The sequence below is a fragment of the Lissotriton helveticus genome, chromosome 2_1 (assembly GCF_964261635.1).
Source record: "Lissotriton helveticus chromosome 2_1, aLisHel1.1, whole genome shotgun sequence".
NCBI classification, from domain to species: domain Eukaryota; kingdom Metazoa; phylum Chordata; class Amphibia; order Caudata; family Salamandridae; genus Lissotriton; species Lissotriton helveticus.
The window spans coordinates 1,003,538,415-1,003,558,575 of record NC_136059.1 but is presented as its reverse complement, the minus strand read 5'-3'; the positions used below and the strand labels follow the sequence as shown (position 1 = coordinate 1,003,558,575).

At 46.3% G+C, this 20,161-nt stretch overlaps 1 protein-coding gene across 1 annotated transcript in view; it reads right to left on the bottom strand.

Moving 5' to 3' along the window:
- Positions 1-20,155, bottom strand: part of LOC144819573 (uncharacterized) — a 59,056-nt gene extending 38,901 nt beyond the window's left edge. The window contains exon 1 of the mRNA XM_078677408.1: positions 18,724-20,155. Coding sequence (XP_078533534.1) covers positions 18,724-18,846 — 123 coding nt within the window. The 5' untranslated portion in view covers positions 18,847-20,155. The remainder of the gene's footprint in view (positions 1-18,723) is intronic.
- Between the last annotated feature and the right edge of the window lie 6 nt (positions 20,156-20,161).

The following is a 20,161-nucleotide window of genomic DNA, read 5'->3' as shown; positions in this document are numbered from 1 at the left end:
CCAGCTCAGAACTTGGCTATATGCAAATTAGTCTGTTCCTGTCCCAGTGCATGATGGGAACAGGGCGAACCAAACTACCAAGCCAATTCTTATACTGGGAAGGAAACAAGCTTCCGGGGACCGGTTTCTGCCATTTCAGGCGTCGTCGGCCCGGCTTGCTTGAATCCTGATGGTGCAATGAGCAAGGGACTCACATCTGAGTATACCCTTCCACGCTTATGGTGGACAAAATGATTCAGAAAAGGGGGTGGTGATGAACAGAGTGCCTGAATTAAGCAGACCACTCTTACCCAGTCCAAAGATCAGGGCTTGATCCATCACCGTTTTTTAGCTCACTGCACCATCCCAGCTCAGAACTTGGCTATATGCAAATTAGTCTGTTCCTGTCCCAGTGCATGATGGGAACAGGGCAAACCAAACTACCAAGCCAATTCTTATACTGGGAAGGAAACAAGCTTCCGGGGACCGGTTTCTGCCATTTCAGGCGTCGTCGGCCCGGCTTGCTTGAATCCTGATGGTGCAATGAGCAAGGGACTCACATCTGAGTATACCCTTCCACGCTTATGGTGGACAAAATGATGGATCAAGACCTGATCTTTGGACTGGGTAAGAGTGGTCTGCTTAATTCAGACACTCTGTTCATCACCACCCCCTTTTCTGAATCGCCTTTGCTATGTTTCGCACAGGTACATGTGTGTGAGGTGGAATTGGTGATGTGTGGGGATGGACCCCTTTGTGCACATGGTGGGCGGGCCAACTTGATGTTTGTATGTGTGTTGCAGTGTGCCATGGGGATCAGGGACATGATCCCGGGTCATTGTGGGTGTGCGGTGTGCTACACATCGTTGTGCATGTGTGCAATTGTGCCCGTCTCCCGCGTCCCCACAGTCCCTGGTCATTACTCACCCTGTTGATGTTGTGTCAGGTTATGTTGAGCTATGTCCGGACTCCCGACTCCTTGCACCTTCTCTACACTGAAGACTGTGGCCATCATTTGCTCCAGCACCTCCTGTGGTGCAGGACTCCCACCTCCAGTAGCTTTTGCTGCCTTCCTGTTGCAGCAGGTTTCTGCTTGGTTTGGCTATTCACATCATGCCAGCGCATCTTGACCTCCTCGATACTCCGACTGCATTCACGATGGAATGCCATTTTTCCACCTGTGTTGCCAATGACACGGTGGAGGTGACGAACAGTTGTTGTTAGTGTTCTGTCACCTACGTGACGACAATCCAGTTGTCATGGGGACTGTACCCGGTCTTCCTCTTCCTCTTCCTTCCCCGACCTCGAGGTTCCTTGCTGGTGGTCTGTGGGGATTGTGGTGTTCATGTAGACGGGCACTCAGTCCGGGTGCATCCATGGTGCTATGCTTTTTATTTTGTTTTTGGTGTGTTTTTCTTGTTCTGCTTTTATAGTGCATTTTCCCGCGTGACGTGTGGGAATTGCAGGCCTGTCGCTCAATCAATCAGTAATTTGTAAAGCGTACTACATACCTGCGAGGGTCTCAAGGCCCTGGGGGGGCTGCTACGAACAGCCAGGTCTTTAGCATCCTCCTGAAGGTCAGCAGGTCTTGGGTCTGTCGTAGGCTCAGTGGTAGGGTGTTCCATGTCTTGGCGGCGAGGTGGGAGAAGGATCTCCCGCCAGTGGTTGTCCTTCGGATGCACGGGACGGTGGCGAGTGTGATGTCAGTGAAGCGTAGCTGGCAGTTGGGGATGTAGGAGAGCCGTCTGTTGAGGTAGGCTGGTCCGGTTTTGTGGAGTACCTTGTGTGCGTGGATGAGAAGCTTGAAGGATATCCTATTGATGATGGGGAGCCAGTGCATGTCCCTCAGGTGGGGGGTGATGTGGCCGTGGTGTGGTATGTCAAGGATCAGTCGTGCCGAGGTGTTTTGGATGCATTGTAGTCGTTTGATGTGCTTGGTCGGGGCTCCCGCGTAGAGAGCGTTTGCGTAGTCAAGTCTGCTGCTGACGAGGGCCTGGGTGACTGTCTTTCTTGTATCTGTCGGTATCCATCTGTAGATCTTGCGGAGCATGCAGAGGGTTTTGAAGCAGGAGGAAGAGACGGCGTTGACCTGCTTGGTCATTGAGAGCATTGAGTTGAGGATGATTTCCAGGTTGTGTGCGTGGTGGGTGTGGGTTGGGGCTGCTCCTAGTGCCGTCGGCCACCAGGGGTCGTCCCAGGCTGAAGGGTTGGAGCAGAGGATGAGGACCTCTGTCTTGTCCAAGTTCAGGTTCAGAAGGCTGGTCTTCATCCAGTCGGGGACGGCCTTCATTCCTTCGAGGATTTGGCTTTGGCGGTGATGGGGTCCTTGGTGAAGGAGAGGATCAGTTGAGTGTCTTCGGCGTAGGAGATTATGCTGAGGTCGTGCTGTCGGGCGACGTGAGCGAGCAGGGCTATGTAAATGTTGAACAGTGTCGGGCTGAGGGAGGATCCCTGGGGTATGCGGCAGATGATCTCGGAGGCTTTGGACCAAATCGGCGGCATGACGCCGGTCCAGGTTCTGCGGGAGAAGAAGGAGGTGGTTCATCCAGAGCCTTGTTTCGGATCCCTGCGGCGTGGAGGCGTGCTCATAGTGTACAGTGGCAGAGGGTGTCGAAGGCGGCAGAGAGGTCTAAGAGGGTGAGTGCTGCGGTCTCGCGTTGTCCAGCAGGGTCCTGATGTCGTCGGTGGCGGCGATGAGGGCAGTCTCGGTGCTGTGGTTGCTGCGGAACCCTGACTGGGAAGGGTCCAGGATTCTGTTTTCTTCGAGGTATCGGGTTAGCTGTCTGTTGACGATTTTCTCGATGACCTTGGCCAGGAAGGGGAGCAGAGAGATGGGCCGGAAGTTCTTGAGGTCTCTTGGGTCTGCCTTGGATTTTTTCGGTAGGGGTTTGATCTCTGCGTGTTTCCAGCTTTCTGGGCAGGTCGCAGTCTCGAGGGAGAGATTGATGACATTGTGCAGGTGGGGTGCGATGGAGTTACTTGCTTTGTAGAAGACGTGGTGCGGGAAGGGATCTGACGGAGAGCCGGAGTGGATTGTGCTCATGGTCTTGATGGTGTCATCAATGCTCACGCTGACCCAGGCTGGCAGCGGGTCGTGGTCGATAGTGTGCGGAGGGTCTGTTGTGTTGCTGTCTGTTGGGTCTGTTTGGGTGTTGAAGCTGTCGTGGATGTCGGCTATCTTGCGGTGGAAGAAGGTGGTGAGGGAGTCGCACAGGGATTGCGATGGCAGGATGTCGTTGGTGTTGGAGCTGGGGTTGGAGAGTTCCTTCACGATGTTGAAGAGCTCCTTGCTATTGTGTGCATTGTTGTCGAGGCCTCTTTGAGGCTGGTTATCGATGGTTTTTGTATCGCGATTGGCCTTATCGCAAATTTTTTCACATTTGTGTTTCACATTTTTGTGGTGTCGCGTTAACTTTAAAGCAGTCATTTGACGCATTATCGTTGGACTATCGCATGTTGCCGCCGGGTTGAGAATGCTACGTTAACACTGTGTTGTTTTCCCGCGATAGACTGCGATATGCAAAGTTGCGTTAAGCTAATTTTGCGATAATTATCACACATTCGTAAGCAAATTAGTCCCTATGGCGAAATTACAGAGGTATATAAAGAGAGCCAATGCCCCAGATGCTCGGTCCCATCTATTTTAGGGGGTGTGATGGTTAGCCCACAGGTTTTGGCCCATTGTTGGGAGTAGAAGGGCGCATCCCACACTATGACTCCTTTGAAGAAAATTGTGATTATGTAAACCATTTTGATGTACATATATACTGCCAGAGTGTCCTTGATGTATGCATACGGATATATGTGATCATGCAATTTCAATTGAGCTTGTTAAATAAAAAGATTAAAAAAAAAAAGATATGCAGGGAGCCTGCAAACATGACCCAATGGGCAAAGTTATGGAGCTAACTGAGAAGATAATGCATTACAGATTTAACTCAAGCAGGTCTGTCATGAAAGCACAATAGCCATTGTACAGGAGGTGGGGCCCTCAGGGAAACGTTGAAGGACTTTGAGGTTTCTAAAGTATGTTTGATATGAGAGCTCTGGATCTTGGATGCTTGAATTGGGGTCCTCCGAGACACACTGAGGGTGTCTAAGGGGGCACAGGCTACTATGGGAGGACAGAACAGAGGCACCAATGCAAGTGGCAGATATCAGTAATTCAGAGAATTCTGTAATGCCCTTACTTATTTACATAGGGTCTACTAACCAAGCAAAATGATCACAAACTATGCTCCCAAACAACTGCCTCAAAATATTTTTGGCAAATGGTTCTGCTACAATTTGGAAAGCATACTCTGATTTGAAACGCTTAACCAGCTGAGTAGAATTCCTTGCAGTTTCTGATTGGAGATAATTAGGAAGAGAGGGAGACACCAATTAGATGGAGACAAGGTCTGCAACTCACACTATAAGCTTTAAAGAAAGATTAGTCTTGCTGCGTCGTATCTCTAAAGTACCATTTTCAACTGAGTGATGTTACGTTATGCTATGTTATGTCATGTCTTGTTTTGTCATGTTATTTTGTGTTATGTTATGTTGTGTGTATTTGTATCACCTGCAAATGTATCCAGGTTCTGAGCAGGTGCACGGGCCTAGCCCTGCCTTGGGGAGGTTGGTTAATTGAAAAGCCAGGTCCACTGGTTCTTTTGGAGTTCAAAAAGAGAGAAGGAGGCTCTGGATTGGAGTGGGAGGTTGTTCTTGACTTTAGGAGCGAAGTAAGAGAACGCCCATTCTCCTAATCCAGTTCTCTTATTGGACACAACTAGTAGAAATTCAATCTCTAAGGGATTAACCATTAATCACGACAAAACTAAGGTTATGAGGATACACCCAAAGAAAGAAACCTCTAAATACTGCTGGCATACGGCAGATTCACCTATCGAAGTAGTTGACCAATATAAGTATTTAGGAGTGATGATGGATAAGAAGGGGACTTTCAATTTATAAAAAGAGGCAATCAAAAGAAGAGGCAACTCTATCACGTTAGCCATCAAATTTATCAAACAGAAAAATGCTGGCCCTAGCCTTATCCCACTGCTACAAGTCAACTCATCCGGCAATCACTTATGGGAGTGAGTGTCTGAGGGGAAGAGATGCAGTTACTTTGGATAGAACTGTCTCAAGAGCTGCCAGGATAATATTTAATTTACCAATGTACGTCTCGCCAGCCCAAATAAGGCTAGAATTCGGCATGCAAGGTCAAGAAATAGCCAGCAAAGGAGCCTATGCTAAGAGTTGGTATATGAAAAAAAAATCTTAAGCAGGCACACTGAACTCACATTTATGGAATGATATACACCTAAAGAGGGAGTGTGCAGCAAGGACCTATTTGACAGCATCAATAGATCGTCTGGGACTTAAGGAACTTTGGGCAGCCTCAGGGTCCTACCATTGTTTTAAAAAAATGTAAACAGGACAGTGAAAAGGCTATTACTAGTAAAAGACAAGGCGATAGTTACAGAAACTGCCCAGGGATAGTTTGTTCTCCACAGCTATGACAAGTCCTCTGGACAACCATACATAGGCGCGGGTTTTAATAGAAAGAAAAAAGAAAAATATCTTCACTTTCGATTGGGTATTTTACCATCTTTACCGCATCTTTCCCCGTGGAAACAACTCCAAGGTCAGTCAATAGGCCGCCTATGTGTGGATGCCAATGAAAGTGTATTACACCTATTGTGTATCTGCAGAAGTTTACAGGGCGAACGGCGACAGTTACTGAAACCGCTCTTTGTAAGGAAGCGGATAAGAACCTGCAGACCTGCAGACAAGCTGTGAAGGCATGTTTCGGAGGTGGAGATGTACAGCTAGCGTGTCGCTTTGTTCAATTCATGGCAGTGGCAAGGGCAAAAGCTCTTTCGTCAAGCGACCGGATCGCTTAATCCTTGCATCTCATAGCCCCTTAAAGCGTTACACTAAAGCAAAATTGATATTTTCTGGTCACTCAACACCCGGACAATACATGGTTAAGCAGAAAAGCGAACAGCAATATTCCATCATTGCTGTTAACAACCTACCAATGACAGAACAGTCCCTCTCTTTGAGAATTGAGCCTTGCTTTTTTTAACTTATGGTCTGTGCAAACAATTATTGACAACTGCTTTACTCATGTTAATACAACTCATGAAAGTTTTTATATGTTTTATTTTTTGAAAAAATGGGTTTAGAATATGAACTCTGCTGCTACGACACTTTTTATATGGAAATTGTAAAGGTTTTAATTAACCAAACAATAAAATGACTTACTTGCAATAATCCAGTTCTCTGTATGCATGGAATGTGTACAAGTAGGACTCTTTCGGACAGAGGTGTCTGGGTGATCATTGAAAGGAGATACAATTCTTCAGGTAGGTGGGGCCTAAATTGCGTAGTGCCATAAATGCATGTGTGAGGAGTTTGTAATGAGCATGTTTGTGTACCAGGAGCCAGTGGAGCTCCCTAAGGTATGTGCATTCGGTGTAGGAGGTTGAGGATGAGTTCTGTAATGTTTGTGGTTTTCTGATGAGTTGCTTGGAAGGTGTTCCTGTAGTCCAACGTGGGGTGACTAGTGCGTAAGTGATGATTTTTCTGGTGTTGCTTGGGAGACATTTGAAGAACTTCCTGTCCAGTGTGCTGCAGATGATGATTTTGAGATTTCTGGCATGGGTGCTGGGTCTGGGTCCGAGTTCAGCTGGCCACCAGATGGAGTTTCAGGGCGGGGTATTCTTGCTGATGACTACTACATCTCTCTTATCAGTGTTGAACTTGAGACCGTTGGCTTTCATCCAGTTTAGCGACTTCGGTTATACAGGATTTGAACTTGTTTCTTGTGTTGGGAATGTTGTCTGAGAGGAAGAGTATACATTGTAGGTCAATGGTGTAGGAAAGGATGCTGATATCGTCTGAGCGGGCGACTTCAGCTGGAGTGATCATGTATGCATTGAAGAATGTGGGTTTGACAAATAAAACTTGAGGCTTTGCGCAGATGAGTTTTCTGGCTTCCAAAGAGTCGAGTGCCATGCTGACCGCTTGTATTTTATCTCTTAGGAAGGAGCAGATCCAGGGGAGAGTGGGTCCTTGGTTGACAAACTCATGCAGATGCCTGATGAGGATAGAATGTGATACAGTATCAAATGCTTCAGAGAATTGTCCAGGAGAATGAGAACTGTTGTGTCTCCTGTGTCAAGGATCATTTGGATGTCATCTGTGGCAGTGAAGAGTGCTGTTTGTATATGGTGTCAGAGCATCACTCTGGACTTGTGGCATTCTCGGAACAGGTGACTACTAAGGTGGTCAGTGACCCATCGGTTGATTAGTTGTTTTAACATCTTGGCCAGGTTGGTCAGTTGTTGGAGACTGTGGATGTGTCCGTGGATGGCTTCTTGAGCAGGGGCATGAGGGTGGCAAGTTTATAGGTGTCCAGAAATGTGGCTGAGTAAATGTTAAAGTTGAGGATGGGTGTTAGTGCTTCACTGATCATTGGGAGTCCTTTGTTAAATGTTTGGTTAGGGCAAAAATTAGATGGGGACCCCGAGTGAGAGGTCTTCATGGTAGCACCAGTTTCGATGGTGGTGACAGAGGATCACAAGTTCAAGATTTGTTTTTCAGCTGTGGTAAGAAGTTGAGTTGTGACAGTGGCGGGGTCCAGTTGAGGGTCAAAGTTGTCATCTACAGCAGTAATTTTGTAACAGAAGAATTCTGAGAGCTTCTTGTAAATGTCTTTAGAGGGGATGATGTTGCTGGAGATGGCAAGAGGAACAACAAAATCTTTGATGATAGTGAAGAATGTATTTGCTGCTATTTGTGCCAGTATCAATGCGGTCTGTGAGGGCTGTGTGCTTGGTGATCTGTCTCTGCTTGGAGTAGCATCTTATGGCCAGGGCCGGACTGGCCGTAACAGGCATTTTCCCAGTTGGCCGAAAGGATGGGGGCTGGTTGGACCAGTGGGGGCCAGTTTTGGTACAGGGAGCCAGTTTTGCAGCAGTGCTGCAATATCGGCCCCCTGTACCAAAAGCAGCAGCAGTGTTTCCTACCAGCATCCCCACCCCCCCTCGCGGTCGGTCCGATTTAATTGCCAGGACTGGTTTGTGCTCCCAGTCTGGCTCTGCTTATGGCAGATTTAACCACTTGGATGCTAAGTACCTCTTTGCACTTCAATGTAATTTCCATTGAAATGAATGGCAACTCCATGACGAGCTGAGCTCGTCATGAGCGTCGAAGGAGTTAAAGATGTCTTTGGAGTCTTGATTTGATCTCAATTTGGGCTCCAATTTCTTGCGTTGTCATTTCATCAGCCTAAGTTCCTCTGTGTACCAACTGGACCCTGGTCTGGCTTTTGCAGTTAGGTTGCTTTTGAGGGGAATCAGGGTGTCAGTGCCTGTAGTGATCTAGCAGTTGAATTTTCTCATGGCATTCGGTATGATGTTGGTGTGCTCGGGCAGGTGCGAGGAGAGGGCATAAGCCCACTCCTCTTCGGTGATGCTTCTCCAGCTACAGCAGCTATGCCCAATGCTGGCAGGTCTGAGATGATGTGGTATGGGTATGCTGAAACTGATGAGGGTGTGGTCTGTCCAAGTCATAGATGCTGGATTGTTGACTATGATGTTACTGATTGAGTAGAAAATAAATGTGCGGTAGTGTGGGTGGGAGTGGTAATGTTCTGGGTGAGGCAGAGGTTTCCAAAGTTTTCTACACAGCCAAAGAGTTTAGGTCAGTTCTGTCTTCTAGATGAAAGTTAAGGTCTCCGAGGAGAATGAAGGTGTTGAGGCTTAAGATGAGGGATGCAACGATATCTGTGATGTAGCTGGAGATATTGGTGCCGGGTGATGGCGGTTTGTATACAAGGCTTCCCATCAGGAATTTGGCTGTGATGCCTATATTGAATGTGAGGTGCTGTAAGTAGCTGGTGGGTGTTTTCTTGTAGGTCATCCAGCTGATGTTGTCTTTGGTGTCTTTGAATATGATGCTGACTCCACCTCAGCCTCCGGCCATGGACTTGTTCTAATGGTTTTGCATGGCAATTTTACCACTAGTGGGGATAGCTGTAGTGATGGTCAATGCAGAGGTTGGGTTAAACCATATTTCTGTGAGTAAGAGCAGGTCCAGAGCTTAGTTGTGCAATAGGTCCCTTATCTCTGCGGCAGGTTTGGTGAGCGGACCGGGGTTGAGGAGCATCAATGTGAGTGTGGCATGCTTCGTAGGTAGTTGTTGTGTTTGTGTAAGTGGGTGACTGTTCTGTGTGAGTGAGTGGGGTGCTGTAGGTGAGGGAATAGTAGGTGTAGGTTGTGGCAGAATGAATAGAAACTTGCAGAAGGAGCATGTGAACACTCCCTTCATGTTGTGTGGTGCTGTGTGGCAGCAGTGCGGCAAGTGGCAGCCGTGGATGAGAGCACGAAGGAGCACCGCAGGGTAGCAGCGGGTAGTGAAAGGCCCAGGGCTCATGGCACTGGGCATGGTCTAGGCGCAGATGGGCGTAGATGGGCTTGCCTTTGGCATGCCCACTGGGCCACATCTGTGCTGTGGCCACCAAGAAATAATTACTTGGAGAGGTGAATCATGCAGAGGACAGTGGGCAGATTGCAGAAAGGAAGGGAAATGAAGACTTAAAGCTAGATTCATCATACTCCCATTTTGCGAGTCCTTACGGGATTCATGTAGGAATGGCACAAAATATTGCGATTCCTACATCATCCTTATTTGCGATTAGCAATTTGCTAATCGCAAATAAGGATGCGATTTCAAGGGTGCCAGGGGTGTCCAAAGGACACCCAGTAGCACCCCTGAAAAGCAAATGTACACAGGTGTTGCGCACACACCTGTCCAAAGGACATGTGTGTGTGTAACATGCAACTGGGAAAAATGCACTAAAGTGCTTTTTTCAATTTTTTCGCTATTTACCACGAAGTCAGACTTCGCGGTAAATAGCGGCCAAAAATTGTGAATTCGCAATTTAAAAATGGTTAATGAATTGCATTTAAGGAATCTCAAATAGAGATTCCTTAAATGCTATTCCTCGCAAATTTGCGAATTTGCTATTAGCGATGTTTGCATTTGGGATGATGAATCCCAAATGCAAAAATTGTGCTTGCAAAGGGCCAGATTCTCAGAATCTGGCCCTTTGCGAGCCGTTTTCGGCTTGATGAATCTAGCTGTATCAGCTAGATTCATCATAGTCCAGTTTTGCGAGTCCTTAATAGCGATTATTAAGGAATCGCTATTAAGGACTTGCAAAACGGGATTCATGTAGGAATGGCACAAAATATTGCGATTCCTACATCATCCTTATTTGCGATTTGCAAATTGCTAATCGCAAATAAGGAATAACTTCCCATTCATTCCTATGGGCCTACAGGCCCATAGGATTGATTGGGGAGTTATTCCTTATTTGCGATTAGCAATTTGCTAATCGCAAATAAGGATGTGATTTCAAGGGTGCCAGGGGTGTCCAAAGGACACCCTGTAGCACCCCTGAAAAGCAAATGAACACAGGTGTTGCGCACACACATGTCCAAAGGACATGTGTGTGTGTAACATGCAACTGAGAAAAAGGAACTAGTGTTTTTTTCAATTTTTTCGCTATTTACCACGAAGTCAGACTTCGTGGTATATAGCGGCAAAAAATTGCGAAATCGCAATTTAAAAATGGTTAACGAATTGCATTTAAGGAATCTCAAATAGAGATTCCTTAAATGCTATTCCTCGCAAATTTGCGATTTTGCTATTATCGATTTTTGCATTTGGGATGATGAATCCCAAATGAAAAAATTGCGCTTGCAAAGGGCCAGATTCTCAGAATCTAGCCCTTTGCGAGCCGTTTTCGGCTTGATGAATCTAGCTGTATATGTTTGGCGGTGATATCACTTTCTGTGCATATGGATGATAGGAATGGAAGTTCGCTTTGTTGGCTTCTTCCTTTAAAGCCGATTTTGGTGGGACCTAGTGGTGTCATCATCATCAGTGGTGTCACTTCCTGTACAGATGGGTGATGGGGAATGCTGTGATGTTCAATTGCTGTGCAGATAGCCAATGGGAAATGAAGTCCTCTTGCTTGGCTTCTTCTTTGAAGAAGGTTTTGGTGGTAATGTAGTGATGTCAGTTTCTGTGGAGATGGATCATGGGAAATGAAGTCCTCCTGCTTGGCTTCTTCTTTTAATGACAGTTTTGTCTAGAAACCAGTGATGTCAATTCCACTTCCTGTGTAGACGGATGATGGGAAATGCAGTGAAGCCACTTCCTGTCCAGAAGGATGACACTGAACTATGTAACCTACGGATTGCACACAAGTCTTGACAGGTTTTTGAATAATACCCATGGGTATTCCACAAGGACTGATCGGTGCTTGCCTGCATGTTACTTACAAGTCTTGCCACTGAATACATTAACACACTGAGCTATTGATTAGTGATTGCAACTTATTGTCTGTCGTCTGCAATTTACATAGAGAGATATTCAGCAGTTCATTCTTCCCCTAAACTACCTCACCAACCATGCCTCCAGGATATGTAATATCTACTATAATTGTTTACCACACAGTGTAAGCTGAGAGGATGGATCAATGTGAAAAATATTTACCACTGGCAAATGTAATTATCTGGAATTCCTGATTGCAATCCAGCAACGCAGACTCAGCTCACCATCTGTCCGAGATAATTACATTGAGTACAATAATGTAGGTAATATGAACATCTGTTATGTACAACACTAAGAAATGACTGACATTTGTAATAAAGCACCATATAAATGCAAGTACCTATTATTAACAGCTTACACATACAAGTGATAAATGGTATGCCATGGTGTACTAAGTCTATATCTTCCTATCACTGTACTGTACAAAATGTAACCCCCTACAGTGGCACAAACTCTTCACAGACACTTGTTTATTTCCTGTGCACAGATAAAGAGCGATTAGGGTGACCAGTTCTTGAGAACAAAAAACCGGGACATACTGCAAAAACAGAAGAGACTACAATTTTAATGAACGGAGGGGCGCAGAGTGTGAGCTCTCATCAACATACAATCACAGAAATGGCACTAAGAACATACGTTAAATTTAAGTAGAAATGAGCATCGTATCTGTTAATTATATTGCTACCTTATAATAACAGCTGCTAACAAGCACAGCTATAGAACAATTAAAAAAAAGTGCTGCCAACTGTTTGCTGTCGACTCCTCTAAAACCGGCACATGATCCTAATTTGCCAAAATCTTTCAGAACAAATGGTGGAAAACACCTTAAGAAGCCAAAAAAGCTGAGATAAAACTATCACCCTATTTACAAGAGGGTGCTAACATGCATAATCGCATGTTAGCACACTTTTTCCCAACGCCTCCCTTTGCATCTCTAATGAGATGCTAAGTGGGCATCACTGGGCGAACCCCGGATGGACAACCTTGCAAATATCGCTGATGTTCACATCGCGATATTTACAAGGCTGCCCCAGCTTTTTAGCACACATTAGTTTTTGGAGAAAACAGTGATTGCTCCAAAAACTAACGTCTGCTAAAATGCAGACTTACCTATCCCCAACATTGGGGTGGATTATGCTGATACGACCCTGTGGGTCGAATCAACAAGGTTATCGCCGTTTTGCAGGGAACATCGCTGGAAAACCAGCGATGTTCCCTGCAAAAGGGCGATAACCTCTGCATCACTGGAATTTATCGCCCTGAAGTAACGCATTGTTAATAACGCGCTCCCATGGCGATAAATTCCAGAGATAGCCAGCGATAATTACCCTTACCGAAGTGGAATACTACATTTAGTGGTTAACCTGTCTTTTTATAGCATTCGAAGACTAATTTATGCCAATTTTAGTATTCAGTAGTATTCTTTTTGGGAAGACTAGTGCATGAAGACTACTGATATTTGAGTGGTACTTGAATACTAACAGAATACTAAGCACATACTTATTTGTAATCGCATAGTCTTCATTTACAATGCAGAACATTTAGTGAATACAAACAATTTGAATACTACTGGACTTTATCCAGACTACTATTAACATTCTATTCAAGCTGCATGCTGAATGGTAGATTAATGGTGCCTTATTTATTATACTATTTGTATGCCTTATTTATTATACTATTGCTGGTGTTTGTGTAGTATAGGGTAGTGTTTTAGTGTTTATGGTAGTGCTGGGGGATCGTGCAGGGTAGTGTTTGAGTGTAGGGAACAGACTGGGGGTCGGGGGAGGGTCGTGCTGGGGGTAGTGTTTTAGGGTTTAGGGTAGTGTTGTGGTGTTTGTGTAGTGTAGGGTAGTGTTTTAGGGTTTAGTGTAGTGCTGGGGGGTCGTGCAGGGCAGTGATTGAGAGTAGGGACCGGAATGGGGGTTGGGGGAGGGTCTTGCTGGGGGTAGTGTTTCAGGGTTTAGGGTAGTGTTATGGTGTTTGTGTAGATTAGGGTAGTGTTTTAGGTTTTAGAGTAGTGCTCGGGAGTCATGCAGGGGAGTGTTTGAGTGTGGGACCGGACTGGAGGTCTGGGGAGGGTCTGCTGGGGGTAGTGTTTTAGAGTTTAGGGTAGTGTTGTAGTGTTTGTGTAGTGTAAGGTAGTGTTTTATGGTTTAGGGTAGTGCTGGGGGTCGTGCAGGGTAGTTTTTGAGTGTGGGGACCGGACTGGGGGTTGGGAGAGGGTCATGCTGGGGGTTGTCTTTTAGGGTTTAGGGTAGTGTTGTGGTGTGATACTCCACTCAATGCCACTCTGCTTTACTCCATTTAACACCACTCTGCTTTACTCCACTCCAGTGTGCTTTACTCCACACAACTCCACTCTGCTTTACTCCACTCAATGCCACTCTGCTTTACTCCACTCAATACCGCTCTGCTTTACTCCATGCCACTCTGCTTTATTCCACTCCACTGAACACCACTATGTTTTACTCCACTCACTCTGCTCAATTACATTCAGTTGTACTCCACTCCACTCTACTCAACTCCACTCTTCTTTACTCCACTCAAGGGTTATCTGCTTTACCCCACTCCACTCTGCTTTACTCCACTCAAGATCACTCTGCTTTACTCCACACAACTCCACTCCACTCTCCTTTACTCCACTGCGCTTTACTCCACTTCATACTGCTTTACTCCACACCACTCCATGCCACTCTGCTTTACTCCATTCTGCTGTACTCCACTCAACGCCATTCTGCCTCACTCAACGCCGCTCTGCTTGTCCACTCCACTCCGCTCTGCTCGACCACTCCACGCCACTCTGCTTTACTCCACTTCAATCAACGTCGCTCTGCTTTACTCCGCTCTGTTTTGCTTTACTCCACTTTGTTTTACTCCAATCCATGCCACTCTGGTTTACTCCACTCCACTTTTCTCCAGACCACACCACTCCACTCAACGCCATTCTGCTTTACTTCACCCCGCATTACTCCACTCACCACTCTGCTTTACTCCACACTACTCTGCTTGACTCCTCTCCATTCAATGCCACTCTGCTTTACTCCTCATTCCATAACACATAGGTAAAAGGTATTGCCATTTATAATGCAAATAGCTCTAACACCAACAAATGCACGACCAATTGCATTTTCAGTGCTTGTTGAAACGTGCAATATAAACGGTATCCAACTTCTTGCTCTGTGTTTTTTTTGTTCCTGATATGTAAGGCACAGAGGCTCGTTTTAACACAGTTTGCATTATTCTATATACTTTTTTTTTCTTGATATAATACTTGATTGACATTTAAGGGAGAGATTTACCTATTTGAAGATGAATACGCAGTAGAAAATATTGGACTGATTTAATAACGTTGTTTTGATATTTTAACATAATTGCCCAGAGCCTTTGCACACTGGTTCTGATGTGGACGTAGGCTGTTCAATTTGGGAGGTCTGGCTATATCAAGTGCCCAGCCCCTGTTTCGGAGTAGAACAATGGGCCACATTTGGCCTACTTTTGGTAGGATCCAGGCAACCATGCCACAGCCATTCCTAACATTGGTTGGAATGGAAGCGGAAGCTGAGTTGTACTAGTCTGAGGCTGAGTGAGGCGAGTAACGTGCTGCTGCTCCGAAATGTGTGTGCAAATGGATAGGGCTGAGAGGAAAAAAGAAACGTGCTCCTTTTGTTGGTATTTTTTTGGGTCGGGTGCAGGTGAGACTTGCTGTATTCTTGAGGTCCGCTGTGGGGCGTGACTTTGCCAAGACAGACCTGTCGCACCTGCAGTCCTGCCAAGTATCACGCATCAGCCGTGACGCTCATACATTTCAGTGCATTGATCCGCATCACCGCACTGAAATGCATTGGCACGCATTTTGCCACCTGCCAGAGTGCACCACCAGCGTCACCTGTGTAAGGACTCTCTGGTGCTCCGAGAGACATGCTGCTTGCTTGCTGAGCTCCTAAATAGTTAAACCGATCTCTGCTCTCAGATCTGTGGAGTGGCTGAGAGCGCTAGCCACTACAATGTATCCACTCCCAGCTGCCTGCTGTTTTCTGGAAACAATGCTGCAAATAGTGGCTGCGGCGCCAGCATGGCGTGCGCAGCTTTCAGACTCGTCACACACTCCCACGGGGGGGAAAGGGGCTACCCTCTCAGCAGTTGATGCTGCTGTCAATCATCACTGTGGCACAGCATGGGGGCCAGGATCCGAAATGTTTGGGTAGAGTCAGTGCTGCATCACGTCCGGAGAAAGTGGATCTGCGGGGGACTCATCAGAGTGTGCAGTACGAGACGAGTCTCTGATGGCCGCCCGCCGGGCAAGAGGCATGAATGTCGATTGCGGGCCGGGCCGCGCAAAACACTGCAGCGCACCTCACCTGTAGCTGAGCAGTCTGTGACAGTCACCTCGCCACAGTGAAATTGGAGCGGCCAGGTCTGGTCCCATTGCCGTGGCTTGCAGCGTCGCAACATAGTGAGCACAGCCGAGTGTGTTGATTGAATTTGCTTTTTAGTGGCAGCTCATGATCAGCTGCCCGCAGTGCCAATCGTATAATTAGCTGAAGTTCTTCTGCCCTGGGCTGTTTTTACAATCTTGTGTACTGAGGCAAAATACAGGTCAGTCATGAAATAGCTCACTGGTATGCGGGTGTCTGGCGCTGCCGTGTTTCAGTGCTGCTGTCTCTGTTGCTGAGTGCTCCTAGGGCATGCCGCCCGTGTTGTGGAGCATATGATGGCTGACGCCTGCTGTGAATTCAATATTGTGCAGCCAGGCCTAGGGAGAGTGCAGTCCAGTGGACGTCCGTCACACTCACGGTAAGGTTCAACGGCCGTCCGCCAGGAAGACAGAACTCACAGCAAGGACAATCAGCTGCTTGGAATAAGGTGAACGTCCTTCAAAAGAAAAAAATACTGATCATTTTCTGTTTATTCTGCGTTATCTTGTTTGAGCCTGGTAATTTAGGCTGATATAGTTGACAGACGGATTACACACATTTAAAAATGTGGAGCAATGTGGTCTCCTAAATCCATATGGAAACAAGGAATCTTCGTATTTGGCATAAAAACCTTGCCGCATATTTGGACTAGCTCTAAACGCAGTGTGGGCCCACTCAGCTGGCAGCTGCCTAGCCCTTAGGTTTTGAGCAGTACCAAGTTCCTAGAGGTGATAAAGTTCACGATGATTGCAGCGGGGTGCGGAGCTTGCCTGGCACCCTGCTGCAGAGTCCCAGACGCCAGTCTCGCTGCCTCCCTGCCCATACATACTCTCTCACAAACTAACTGCGCACCCGCATCACCTCTTGTCTTGAGAAGATGCAGGGCCTCAGAGTCCGAGGGCTCACTCATCTCTGGTCACGCCCTGTGAACACCAGCAGCCATGATTTACGGTGAGCACAGAATGCGCTGCTTCATCAGGCGACACAGTAAGGCCCCCACTCAGGCTCTACTCTTGCCACGCTCGGGGGTCTTCAGAAATCTCTTTTATTAGCACTGCGCCGTCCTTGCGAGAGCCCACGCTCAAGCCATCACTAATTGGAGCACAGAAATGAGCTTAATTCAGCTCACCATTAACACTAGTCACTCACAACCGGTCACCCTCACTTTCTATATTCACATCGTCATCTGTCTGGCTGCACTGTTACTTTAACAATACTTTTCAGTAGTCCCGGAGTGGAGGGAGCATGCATCCTCTTGACATAGTTAAGTTGCACAGGATTTACTAACTTGATTTAATTGTTTTTGGTGTCAGTGAGTGCAGGACTGGCAAGTATCACGCATCAGGTGTGACACTAATGCATTTCAGTGTGGTTTTCCGCATCACCGCACTGAAATACGTTGTCACGCATAATGCATGTGTCTCACAGTGGCCACTGAAGTGCTGGGCTGGCTGTTAAAAATGTTTATTGTGGCAGCGCGCCATGCCCCCATTGCTCTCACAGGCTTGCAGTTGAGTTAATTAAGGCAGGCTGCTCGCACGGTGTCGTGTCTCACACTGATGCAATGTATCACATCACCTTGAATCCCCGGGGAGCAGCCTGCCAATCATGTTATGTCCTGAGGCCGGCGCGTGGGGGACGTTACATCCTGCTGCTATAACCGGTCCAGGAAGTTTGAAAACGAAAGTGCCAGCTGCCTAGTGTTTTACGCGGCTCCGCAATTTTTTCAAATATTGCACTTGCCACGTCACGCTGCCTGCCGCAAGCACAGCTCTCAATGGTGCCGCCGTGCGTTATCAGCCTCCTCAATTCAATAATGCCAGAGACCTGAGGGAGCCCGAGAAGTGAGTGACCCACCCAGGTTGCAGCTGCCGCCAGGACAGAGTCTGCGTGTCACCGTGACTGGACAGCCCAGCCTCGCGACTCGCTGGCCTACTGAGCCTAGAGAATGACTATAATTTAGGCGGCCGGCAAACCCAAATTACCGCGGGCGCAGTGGCTTGCAGCCTAAGTGAGCCTGCAGCCACTGCCTTACAGAGAGACGGCGTCGCATCATGTCAAGCAATTGAGCGCCACACTCTTCTGGACATTGCGACTACACCTGCCAAAGTAAGTGTCACCAGCCTGTGTGATTTACAGAATGAATGGCAGCGCATGGTCAGGCACAGCTGCAGCCTGCAGTCAGTGCCGGCGTGTGTTAGTACTAAGGAAGGTCACAGGAGACACTCACTGCGGGATTTTTTCAATTTCGAAAATCCTGCTGGCCTGAGCCCCCTGTTGCTAATTATATATTTGTGCTCGGATTTCTTGTTGTTCACCAGACAGAATGCTTGTGAACACTGCAAAGCATTGCAGTGTTCACAAGCATTCTGTCTGTTGTACGAAAAGAAATTCGAGCACAAATATATAATTAGCAACTGGGGGCTCAGGCCAGCAGGATTTTCGAAATTGAAAGACAGAATGGTTTTGAACACGGCAAAGTAAGCACTTCAGTTTCACCTTACACTATTGCTTGCTTGATGGATGAACCACCTATATTAAACACTTCAGCTGCTGTCAAAGAGTCATCGTGTTGGTGTAATGTGTGCCAGATGTGAAGAGCCCTGACACCCTACATTGGTATGAGCATAAGTAAGTAAGTAAGTAAATAGTTTATTGTGATGATTATTTAAAATCTTACAATATTACACATCTCAGTCAAGACTAAAAAATTACTTTCTCAATTAAAACACTTAAAATGTCATTGCATCGAAATTATAGATGATTACATATTTAAAATAGGTATAAGGTCTAATTTCCTTTTGACTATCATTAAAAACTTTACAAAGATAGCATTTAGAATAATGTCGTTCGAGTTCATACAATTAATCAAAGCCTGCCTACGCGTCCTTATGTCTCGTACTTTGAAGGGAAGCTTTAGTAGAGATTTTCTCACCTGTAGAAGCGTAGGGCAGGTGCAGAGAAGGTGAAGCATATCCTCCTCACCATTATTGCACAGTCTGCATTTCATTTGGGATTCCGGTCTTTCCCATGGGGGGAGGTGGCACAGGCCTGGCATAGTTCCAAATCTGGCTTTAAGGAGGGCCTGTTTGTTTTTTTCTGTCCATGGTGTTACCAAGTATTGTTGGATTTCCTTCTTTTTGTATCCGTTAATTACCGTCCATGCATGTTTTCTTTTAGTGAGGATTGCTTTATCGTTTAAAATGGATAAATGGTTTACAGTTTTATGGTATGAGCATAACTATTAAGCAAATGAACTGTTGGTGAGAGAGGGACCGAAAGATGTTAGAGTGCTTTAGGAATTATATAGATGATATAAGGCATATAAATGATTGGTACTACACAATGGTGTTGGGCCATATATGATAGACAAAGAACATTACAGTAGAAATTAGAGCAGTCACCAATAGTGAGTAACAGCAAAGCCATAGGTCAATTGCAGTAGTTTTTAGATGTTCTTAGAGTTTCTCGTTGCTCAAATGTGTGTAATTTCTGATGTTTATATATGCTTCCCTCGTTTTCATTGCTTGATTTTGCTTGCGCGAAAGTGTCACCCATAGTCATTGAAATGTCACTCATAATTACAATGAAATATGAAAATGTCACACTTAGGCAATCTGAAACCTGGCAGCTATGTGAGTGGAGGGGTAATTTTTGTAATACTGCTGCCCGCTGTCAGTGACATGTGTGCCTCAGTTGCTATAGTGCTTACTTCTTGCCCAATCAATGTCTGTGCCTGTGTGTGGCGATGTCCACGTTCTGTGTTGACTGACTCTTAATTTTAAGTGTAGGCAGCTGATCTCACGTGCTCTCTGTGCCTGCAGCCTGGTTGTGCCCTTAGGAGTGTGAGAGGCACAGTAGGACAGAGAGAGCGCCATAGAATCAAAGAAGGGCTAGAGGTCCTGATTAGTAGTGGTATTTAAGAAACAGAGCACATTCACACATATAGCACGACCCTACTTGCGTTCTATATGTGAGTCTGCAGCCTCGGTGTCCCCTTAGGAGGGTGGGAGGCATAATAGGACAGAGGAAGCACCTCTGAACTCAGGAAGGGCTGGAGATGCCAGGGGTCAGTGTCATGACATCCTTAGAAGCGCCTTGCACATTCCCATCTAAGTGCTCTTCCATTCCTGATGCTTTGCTGCAGATATTAAATCTTCTTAGAGTTTCTCGTTGTTCCAGTGGGTATAATTTCTGATATTTATGTTTCCCTTGTCTAAATTGCTTGATTTTGATAGCAAGAAAGTGTCACTCTATCGCAGGTTCACCTCCTGTAAGGAGCTTCAGAGCCAGGAACAAACAAGGGAAGTCTCTTATTCTACTTCTCTTCCTCCAGCCTGAATGCAAAGGATACGACTTTCCAACAGAAAGAA